Here is an 11208-nt window from a genome sequence, read left to right as displayed (position 1 = left end):
GTGATAGAATCAAATTTTATGTAAACGGTTATACCAAATAAAAATATAGGCATATGGCACATCAAAATGAAGCTTAGAGTGTGTAGATTTGCCGAAAAGTATTGATATGGACGAATTTCCTAAGGGCTCTGCCCCACAGGCTGATTTCCAAAGTGCTACGCCTGGCATGCTTTCAATGTTTAAATGATTTAATTTAATTTAGTTAATGAAAAAGCTGGTCAGTACAATGAACTGGTGTTTGTTTACTCGAAAAAGATGTGTGTGTTGTGAGCTATATAGATTGAGGAGGGTTATGTTTGGTTTCAAAGTGAGGTTCTATACGTTTTGTAAAGTATTGCTTAAAGTTTCATTTTATAATTTAAGAGTAAGCTACATGTCAAGAGGTTTGACTAAAATTGAAGAATTATGGTAAAACATATCATTCATGAAGCATCAATATGAAGCAATTGGTGCTATTGCTACACTAAGGTATGTGGTCATATTCTAAGGGATCTATTCTATTAACATAAAAATTAGGGGTTTGAAAGTAAGTAGGTTTACGCTTTTAAATCGGTTCATATTTTCAAACTAAATCATAGAGTTGCTGTATTTTAAAACACACATCAGCACCACTTTAATAGCTCTCTAGGTCACATTTTCTTCCCGTTGCAAAGCACGGGTATAGCAGCTTGTACATATATACAAGCTAATAATGTGACAGCTGACGCATATTTATCCGAACTGAGATTAAACACACCCCTTTGAGGTTCGTGTCCTTAGAAGAAGGACGTATTTTTTACTAGGAATTCTTCTTAACGACATTCAATCTAGTATGCGATTTATAGGGGTTAAGTATACCTACAGCTTAAAAAAAATCCTCACTCCCATGAACATTACGTATTAAAGGTAGATCTTGTTGTACAGGAGGATGCTCACACCACGATGATGGTGACACGGGTGTTGCAATGTGTGGTGTTCCTGAGCCTCACATGGAGGTCTCTGGCCGTGATGTCCCCAGGACCTGACGTTGACCCCGCAGGAAGTGAGAACCGGGTAGACCACTGCCTCAAGGATGGTCCTGTATTACCTTGTCTCAACGCTGGCGCTCTAGAGTACCTGGAGGAGGCCAACCAGCGTGGGGGCCTGGAGGTGGTAGAGGGTCTTCAGCTAGTGCAGGACGTCGGCCAGGCAGCCAGAACAATAGTTCCTATAGGTGAGATGGCTTAAAAATGATCTTTCTTTGTTAGAAAATAAGCAAATAGCAAAAGTTTTAACAGGGGTTCTTTTGCAAGGACAATATTAAAATATATTTACTAAATGCTGGTAGACAACGTAGAAAGCTGAAAACTAGATGTCAGATACCAGTAAGTAGGAAACAAAAAACTGATCATATGGTTACCGTTGGTTGTATGATACCATTTTTAAAGTATTTATTTAAATATTTTTACGATAAAACGTTTACGTTTTTTGTGTGTGACAACGAAGAAAATCGATTATTTTTTATACATTGTTATAAGCTAAATATAATACATGTTTAAACTCAGGTTTTAAAGATAGTAATGTGGCAATCAGACAATTTTAGCGAATTTCCCTATGAAGTAGCTATTACCGTAGGGTCTCTCTCATATTAAGAGTTGAGCCCGTGACCGATTTAGTTTTTCATTTTGATGTCCCAAGAGGGGAAAAAAACACTATTCGTTCAAATGAGTATATATATATATATATATATATATATATATATATATATATATATAGAGAGAGAGAGAGAGAGAGAGCATCATCGGACTATGGGAACGGGGGTTTCTATGGGGTAAAAATTGTTTTCTCATTTTTTACCATCAAAACACAATATTTTCCATTTTATCTCCAGACCATTTTAAAAAGCTTAAAAGTCGAATAAGTTATTATATTGAAACGTTTTTGTGTGGTTTTATGCTACGGATAAAGTTAAAAAAAATTTAAAATTTAAAATTCCCATTTTATTCTCATCGATAATATTGTAAAATGTTGTAGATGCTTGTTTATGGATATATTTTGATAAAACTTGGCAAAATTATTTATTTTACACTGAACTATTAATATTTTATAAAAACACACTTTATTAGCCTCCCTTTAGCAGCAAACTAAGGTACTCGTTTGACCTAATGTTATTTAAATATATTTAATTGTACTGTATATCAATTCAGGTAAATGGACATTCGTTTAGTCTGCAGGTTTTCTGCAACGGAGGCATTTTCTTAGTTTTTGTTAGTATCTTGAAATATTGTTCATACTCTCTATAAACATTGGTACACAAAGATTAACCTAAACAAAGTAAACATATTGACAAATCAATATTTTACTAAGTTTTGAAACAACTGTTTATTAAAAATTTAATAATTTGTAGATCACGACCCCAATGACTTCCGTTCCTTGTGGGACGCGACGGCGATGTTCCTGGAGCGACGGTCACTACGCTGGGATCTCGGACTGGTGTACCCAGGACTGACCCTCCGTGTGGGACCTACCCTCACCGGGCACGGCATCCTAGAGTTCCTACTGGACCGCCACAAACATGTAGATGACCGTACTCTGGGCACAGGTAAGATACATGTAGACCGATATCCGTGTGAAATCGATCGTTTCTTAAGTTAAAGCAGTGCCGGGAATGATTACAGCTGTGCTTGCTCATAAATGACATGGTGTTGATATTTTTGACGTAACAACTATTGTTAGTAGAACTTGATTGTTCAGGTTGCTAAGTTGTTCGTCGTCGACTAAAATCTATGTAAACTCTACATCGTTCCCATCTTGAAAACTATCATGATGTATTTTAAAATTATTTCCTAAGACCTTTCATGCTTTGCTAGTATTACAGAGATAAATTTGTAAGAACATTTTTGGACTCTTTCATCATAGCTAAGCGCAATGAACTTCGCATAGCTATGATCGTAATGTTAAATAAACACCAAAACAAGAACATTAGTTGTAATTTATGACGGTTTCATTGTACTCTGAAATTAGTTCGTCAAATGTTACAAGTACGAATATATATAATCGTTATTGTCTTATTGCTCTAGCAACATAAACAAAATATTTTATGCAAGCGGGAATTTTATGTTAATAATTATTTTTAAATAAACGATGTAAATAAATAAACATATCCTTATGGTGTTATCTTAAATGGTGACGATTAAAACATTACCAAGTCCAACATAATCTATGTAAAACATTTATATGACATATCTGGCTTACAGGTAGGCTTATCTTGAAGAAAACGTTGCTGCCCATTCTCCTGGGCATCAAGCTGAATGTGGTGACGCTGGTGCCTATAGTGTTCGGAATCCTGATTCTGCTGATCAAGAAGGCTCTGTTCATCAGCAAGGCTGCGTTGCTACTGTCTAGCGTGTTGGGCTTCAACAACCTACACCAGCATCAGCACCTAGGGGCGGGTCTGGGTAGCTACGCCGGGGCCACGGGGGGCTACGGCCTTCATCAGGGCCTCTCTGTAGCCTCTGGGCATCACTTCGGTAGTCTTGACGCTCTCGAGGACGCGCTGTACAAAACACAACGCAAATATCGCCAAGACGTGCCTTTCGTTAGCACGGGCTCCAGGGACTTCTCTTGGTCTGAGAGGGACAAGAAAAAGTCCATGTGAAAATAAACACATATGAAATCTAAGAAACTTAAATAAAACTTCCTTTTTGCTTAATTAACTATCCGAAACATAATATTGCCAAATAAATTTATACTCTAAATTAACATAATTAAAACAGTTATTGTATTGCTGTATAAAAAGAACCACTACATATCCGGCTTTGCTTCGCGTGGCTCGACATGATTTCAGAGCATGACAATAACGGGTTATCATGCCTAATTTGATAAATCCATCGCAGCCTCCAACTGTAAAATTGTTCACTTTTTTACGCCAAGTACTAGAAGGATGTGATCAACTTACCACTAAGCTACAGTGACCTGACACAATTCGTCCATATATAACTTTGGGTAGGATCTAGTAAGCAGCAGTGTTGAAACATTGTGCTGAAGTGAGATGTTCCCAGACATGTGTGTGCGTGTTCTTTTGTCGTTGTATATAGCTTGTATTGTGTGCGTGTATTCCTCAAGTATCATCACTAAAGATATGATAAGAATGTCTAACAACCGATCACCATTAGAAATTATCTCTGAAGGTCGGGCAATAGGCTCGAAAGAGTTAAGGACAAACCCTGACAGTACAGCTTATCAACAGATATTCCCTCCAAACAATCAAGAAAGTAAGGATAGCAGTGCCGAAAGTATACACTCAGTTCCTCCTAGAATAACCTCAACACTGCAAGTAAATTCAACGCCCCTTAAGTCTATCCATCCTCCTGCTAGCTCTACAACCAATACTATCACCGATAATCAACATCTGAAGTCAACACAAAATGATTACACCATCAAAGAAGCTTGGCATGCTGACAACAATGATATATATTCAGGAAATTACAAAGCTCAAACCAACAATGAATCTGAAAATAATCTTTCTTCTGAAGATCTGAGTAAACAATATTGGGGACATTACCAGAATTTATCTATGAGCTTTTTCAATTCATCTAATTTACTCCGAACCACCGAAAGTGATTTATTATACCAAAAGAGTTATGACTTAAATGTCTTGGAGGTTTTGCAGAGAGTATTCGAGTGTCCCTGGTCTCTAGGGATTTGGACCTGCGTTAGTGAAAGTTTTAAAGACAAAATCACACCTTCTTTACAAGCCTTTCAACTGCATTATCCTCGGTTCAACCGTGAAGAAGACAGGCAAGGCTTCGACATAGAGGGTTCTGATATTGATGAAGGTAATTGAAATGCTACTTATTTAGAATACATTTAACATAAACTAATAACCCTATAGGTTATTGTATATATATATTTTGTAAACACTACCTCCTAGCTTAGATTAAACATGGTAAGGCTACTAGTATCATTTAACTTATAGATTTTAAAAATCTAGATAGGCCTATGTATTAAAGAATCTGATTCCTCCAGGTATATACGAATGGCATAGTATGGAGAACCAAATCAGTTTGGACTGTTTGAAAGAAATGAAAGTAAATTACTGAATTTTTACAGTTTTGGATATTTAAATGCAGTGGTACGGGGACAAAATCAGACATGTTTATGTTTCAAGGGACGCGCATATATAAAGCGTTATAACACAATACTGTAGTTATAGTATGAGAAATATAGTGTATGGCCTTAAAAAAGTTGCAAAAAAAGTTTTATGGTTTTATTTTGTAGTATTTGGTGTGCAGAGTGACATACTAAAAGTTGCCAAAAATCGGTCCATGGGAAAACCCCTAAAATCACGATTAAAAGTGGCGGCTTTTCCCAACATTGAAAAATGTTTGAAAAAAGATACTACATACATTTAGTATGCACATTTTACGAGAGATTGACTTTGGACCACTGCCGATATTCGGGTGGTCAGTACTTCATTTCGATAGGGAACATGTTTTTGGCTGCTATCTTGAATCCGCTATATTGGATATAAATAATTGTTTCATGAAATGATACTGTTGTGACACATCAACTAGATTTTAACGCTGATTTCAATGCCGAAATCCGTTTTTAAATATATTTTTTCCGTTTTCAAGATATATTCAAACGAATACTCTCCCCCATACACTTCTTAAGGACTTTTCGCACTTTAAAGTATATTGAAACGTTTTAAAGTTTATTTTTCTTATATCTCCAGTCATTTTTAACGCTTGTAGTTCATTCTTGCCTTAAAATATTCAATGATGAAAGGACTGTCATTAGAGCTATTGATCAATAAAATCGGACGAGTTAGAGACGAGCTAAGAACCCCCAAAAAATATTAAATTTAATTTTTAGACACCAGTTTTTATTAAAAGATTTATATCTCGGGTTGTTAATACGTCACCAAGATTTTTCTGGTCTTAAATTACTCAGTAAATGTTTAGCTTTAATTTTATTAATCACTACATAAAATCTGACAAATTTATTATGAGTCATAGACATTCAAATAACATTAAATTATTTTTATAGCGAAATTTTAAAGATGAAAATGCCCTGTTCTGAATAGCTCCCAATAAGTAATACATAGCTAAAATAAAAGTCAATACTTTGATAAATAATTTAAGTCCATAAAGAGTTTCGGGATTCATTTAGAATTAGGGATATATGTCTTTAACCAAAGACAAATCCTGAAATAAACATAATTTAAGTTAAACGAAGGGCCATGACTAATATTAAATTTGTTAGATTTTATTTAGTAATTAATAATCAAATCAAATCAAATATGCTTTATTCATAAAGGACAGTTTCGTACATCGAATGGCGTCAACTAAATCTATCTTAAATTAATAATTTACAAATTTGCATATCTTGGATCATTATCTACATTAAAAACCAAGAACCAGGAAATGAAAATAATCAAAACTGAATCAATTACTAACGCTAAGAGGGGAGGTGGAAAAATACTCTTCCAGGGAATAGAACGCTTTCTCTACTAAATAAAGTTTTAGTTTTCTCATGAAATTCTTCCTGCTTTGTTAATTTCTGATTTCATTAGGAAGATGCTTAAACATTTTTAATCCTATATAGGATGGGTTTTTCATAGAATTTTAATTTATGTTTACTTGAAAGAAGGAATTTTTTATGCAGAGTGTTGTATGGGTGATAATTTGTCTCAGAGGTGCTCAAGCAGTTTTTTGCTAGAATAATTGTGTCGTAAATAAATTGGCCATATACCGTAAAAATTTTCAGTTCTTTGAGTTAGTTTTTGGTTGTTTCGTTGTGTTCTAATTTAAAATTATTCTTATTGCTATTTTTTGAAGTTTAAGTATCCTATCCAAATTTTCTATTGTGGTTGAACCATAAAGGCACAAACCATAGGATAAATGCGAATGGACATTAGCATAATACTGTATATGTTTTTTAATGTTTTATGGTTACAAAAATAAAACATTCTAGAGAGTAAATATAGTCCTGAAGATAATTTTGAAAGAAGTTTATCAACATGTTCATCCCAGTTTAAATGTTGGTCCACAGTTAAACCTAGAAACTGTGTACTGTGTTTATGTTCAATTTCTTCTGCATTATACATGATATTTGGTTTAATTAACTTTTTATTTTGATTTGTTTTAAAAGTTAAACATTTTTTATTTTGCTCTAGAAAGTTTCCAATGTTTGCCAATTCAACAAAACTTAAAATTTCAACTTGTCACTGACTCAGCCGATACTTTGAGATTTGTATCGTCTGCATAAAAACAAAGATTGTTCTGAGGTAAACATGAGAGTGCACCACCAGCATCATTTATATAACATAAAAACAAGGGGGGCCAAGAATTGACCCCTGGGGTACACCACATTTAACCCTTTCAGTTTAAGAAGAAAATGTTGTAATTCTGTTATCATAATTATTTGTGATTTCTACAAACTAACAACAATTATTTAGGTATGACTGAAACCATTTTATTGATTTTTTTGTAACCCCTAAAATGAGTAATTTATCTATCAGTTAAGTGTGGTTGACACTATCAAATTCCTTAGTTAGGTCCATGAAAATTCCAATTGTGAACTCGCCTTTATCAACCTATTCAATTATAGATTCTATGAATGATACTGCTGCTGTAATTACAGATTTTCCAGGCCTAAATCCATGCTGAGTATTATTTAATCGTTTAAATTCTTCTAAATGATTTAATAACTGACAGTTAACAATTTTTTCATAAATTTTTGATATTACTGGTAAGAGAGAAATAGGACGGTAATTTGACACAGTTTCTAGGTCGTCTTTTTTATTATTGTGGTATTATTTTAGATTTTTTTAATTGATTTGGAAAAATTCCTGATACAAAAGATGAATTTATTTAAATGACTTAAAATATAGCTCAGGCATGTTTTGGCATGCTTTATAACTTTAATAGGGACATCATCGTGTCCAACATAATTTTTGTTTTTTAAATAGTTAATTACTTTTTCCATCTCCCCTGCATCAATAAATTTAAAATAAAAACCTCCTTTAATACATTGCTCATTTTCAACAAGACTTTGATTTTCAATCTTGCTCTCACATTGGTTGCCTCTGACATCCTGATCAACATAAAATATTTGTTGAACATGTTAGCAATAGTTCTAGGATCACTTAAGCTACAATTTCCTTCTTTCAAAGTAATATTTTTATTTCTTGTTTCCTTTCCTTTCCCAACTTCAGAATTTATAATCTGCCATACTGTTTTTTGTATATTGGCTGATTATTGTATTTTATTTTCAAAATAATTTGTTTTAGCTCTGACTAATTTTACCCTATATTTCAGTTTGTTTTGTTTCAACTCGTATTTCAAGGCAGAATTTTCGTTCCTATGAAGTTTTAAGGCCAATTCATTGTAGTAGTTCTTTTTTCACTTTTCAGGTCTTCTGAGATCCAATTTTGTTTGCGTTTCTTTTCAGTTACAGTAATTTTGGGAAACGACAAGTCAAAAAAATGTCAAAAAATGAATTTAAAGCCAAACATTTACCGTGTAACTTGAGACCAGAAAGATCTTGGTGATGTGTTAACAAACCGAGATATAAATCTTTTTTAATAAAAACAGATTTCTAAAAAGTTATATTTAAAACTGTGTTGGGGTTCGTAGCTCACCTCTAACTGTCCAATTTTAATGATCAATAACTCCAACGAAAGTCCCCACATCACTGAATATTTTAGTAGTTTTTGTCATTCCAATTAGATGCGGTTTATAGTATATGTATTTTATATAAGAAGTTCGGTTATAATAGAAAATAAAGAATTCTTGCCCTTATGTATAGGTTCATAGAATGTGTATGTATAATTAAATCATTGATTCGTAAGATTTGTTTTTAAAACCATTAACCTTTTACACTACTTAAAATGATAAGATTTGCTACTATCAAAAACATATCGGTACACAACAAAGTTGCAGTGCAAAATTAATTAACGTTACTTTTATGACAGCAATACTGTAAATTCAAATGACTCCCTACACATCGTTGTTAAAATCATAATTTCTATTTTGCATTCTGATTTAACTACTATCCATTTAAATTGATTATGTCCAACTTCCCCTTTTCAATATAAATGTTTACAGGCATACACACATATCTCACTTATACTTACAAGCCACACAATCAAATCAATTTTTGTGGTTTCGTTTTAGAAATTTGTCCATATTATGTATATTTAGAGAGTTATAATTTATTAAATAGTATTTTATGAATGAGTTTTCATATGTGATAGGTATAGTGTTTTTTACGTTACAAAACATATAGTAGAAATTATAATTTGTATAAATGTATTTGTGAATGATCTTAAAGTTTATACGTTTCAGAAGTGTTACTCATATATAGAAATACTTTACTGACTATATAATATTTATGATAGTTTATGATTTCTTTTTTAGCCATCCATTACTGTAGTTAAAATACTGGGCGTCCGTCATTTGACTAACAAGCCACTTGATCAACAAGCTAGCTGACATTCAATAAAAACTCAATAAACTACTTAATTTTACATTACTTAAAAACTAGTTTTATTTGGTCTACATTTTAGTTAATCATCATGCCAGTCGATCCATATCAGAAATTAGGCAAGCAAGTACAAATGCTTAACAGTAAACACGATTTTGGTCAACTTTACACCATGCCATTGGGCAATGTGTTTTCTTTTATTGGTATATTTTTTGAATCTGCTAACTGGCATGATGGGCAATGACATATCGGTATAAGGGGTCTCGTAACATTCTTGCTTAAACAATTGAAATATCTAAACAAATTTTTATATTTGTACTTAGGGAGAAGAAAACTTTCCAAGAAACTTCAACTGCTGTTACCTTTCCTGATGATGCTTAAGATGACGATGCTTCCTGCGCTAGCCGTGATGGCGCTAGTGTCCGGCAAGGCATTCTTGATAAGCCTGCTGTCGCTAGGTGTCGCCCTGTTCGCCGCTACAGTACACCCTACAGCTCTAGGTGCCTCCAAACGTCAAGAAATCACTCCACAAGTGCCACAACCACCAGACCAGCTACCCAGCAACTACTACTATGTCATGTGAGCCTCCTGTCGCTAGGTGTCGCCCTGTTCGCCGCTACAGTACACCCTACAGCTCTAGGTGCCTCCAAACGTCATGAAATCACTCCACAAGTGCCACAACCACCAGACCAGCTACCCAGCAACTACTACTATGTCATGTAAGCCTCCTGTCGCTAGGTGTCGCCCTGTTCGCCGCTACAGTACACCCTACAGCTCTAGGTGCCTCCAAACGTCATGAAATCACTCCACAAGTGCCACAACCACCAGACCAGCTACCCAGCAACTACTACTATGTCATGTGAGCCTCCTGTCGCTAGGTGTCGCCCTGTTCGCCACCACCCCCCAGCCACCCTACAGCTCAAGCGCCTCCAAACGTCATGAAACCATTCTTAAAGCGCCACAACGCGTAACACCAAAGCGCTACTATGTCATGTGAGCCTTAATTTATAAACTTTCGGAGCCTATGCAATAGGTCAAGTTATTAACCATACTTATTGAAAAATTGTTCACAAACAAATTTATCTGCATGTTTTACTATGTTTTGTTGATTTTTTGTTTTATTATTTATTAAATTAAACCTTTTGTGTATACAAATACGTGTTTGGATCTTTATACATACTGTCTTAAAGGGTCAAATGCATACATTATTTAATAATCATTCCGCAACTGAGCAGACCGGATTTGTTCATGAATTTGTTAACTAATCGTAAAATAAAAGGTAAACACGAACAAAATATTGTATTACAGAGGGAAAACAATTTACTAAAGATAGAAGTTTGAATAAAATACGAATATATCATTGCACGTGTCCAGTTACAAAAATTGAAAGCATTTAAAAAAAGTGGTTGGTAGTAAACGTTTCTTAATATTTAGGTAAAAATACCATCTGGTTGAGAGGATTTTACTATGTTATCTTAATTAGTTAAATTGAACTACTTTAAATTACCAAAACTCTTATATAACGATTTAAGAAACAATCTATAAATAAAACCATTTAAATTATGTCTATTTATTTTTATTTTTTTTGTTTTTAATACCTACTAAGTTCTTTTGAAAACATACACGTTCAAAACAGTTTCACAACCACTTAAATGAATATTAACTAGATCATTTAACTTAATCAATTGCTTATGGGTTGGTTATATCTAATAACTTATTTAGTAAATGATTTACGCTCAGGATAACTAGTGGATACAG

General features: G+C 33.8%; 2 protein-coding genes across 2 annotated transcripts; both read left to right on the top strand.

Annotated features, from left to right (window-relative positions):
- The first annotated feature begins 925 nt into the window (after nucleotides 1-925).
- Nucleotides 926-3690, top strand: LOC128983638 (uncharacterized). Its single transcript, XM_054403008.1, has 3 exons — nucleotides 926-1192; nucleotides 2366-2560; nucleotides 3216-3690. Exons 1-3 carry the CDS (start codon nucleotides 988-990, stop codon nucleotides 3614-3616), a joined length of 801 nt encoding a protein of 266 aa, XP_054258983.1. The 5' UTR covers nucleotides 926-987; the 3' UTR covers nucleotides 3617-3690.
- Nucleotides 3691-3808: 118 nt separating this feature from the next.
- LOC128983352 (uncharacterized) lies at nucleotides 3809-10339 on the top strand. Its single transcript, XM_054402610.1, has 2 exons — nucleotides 3809-4796; nucleotides 9774-10339. Exons 1-2 carry the CDS (start codon nucleotides 4010-4012, stop codon nucleotides 10031-10033), a joined length of 1047 nt encoding a protein of 348 aa, XP_054258585.1. The 5' UTR covers nucleotides 3809-4009; the 3' UTR covers nucleotides 10034-10339.
- The last annotated feature ends 869 nt before the right edge of the window (nucleotides 10340-11208 follow it).

Source organism: Macrosteles quadrilineatus, unplaced genomic scaffold (assembly GCF_028750875.1).
Source record: "Macrosteles quadrilineatus isolate MER2022 unplaced genomic scaffold, UCM_ALF_1.0 Scaffold_1__1_contigs__length_201487025, whole genome shotgun sequence".
NCBI classification, from domain to species: Eukaryota; Metazoa; Arthropoda; class Insecta; order Hemiptera; family Cicadellidae; genus Macrosteles; species Macrosteles quadrilineatus.
Note: the sequence above shows the minus strand (reverse complement) of the source record. Positions and strands in the feature narration are given on the sequence as shown.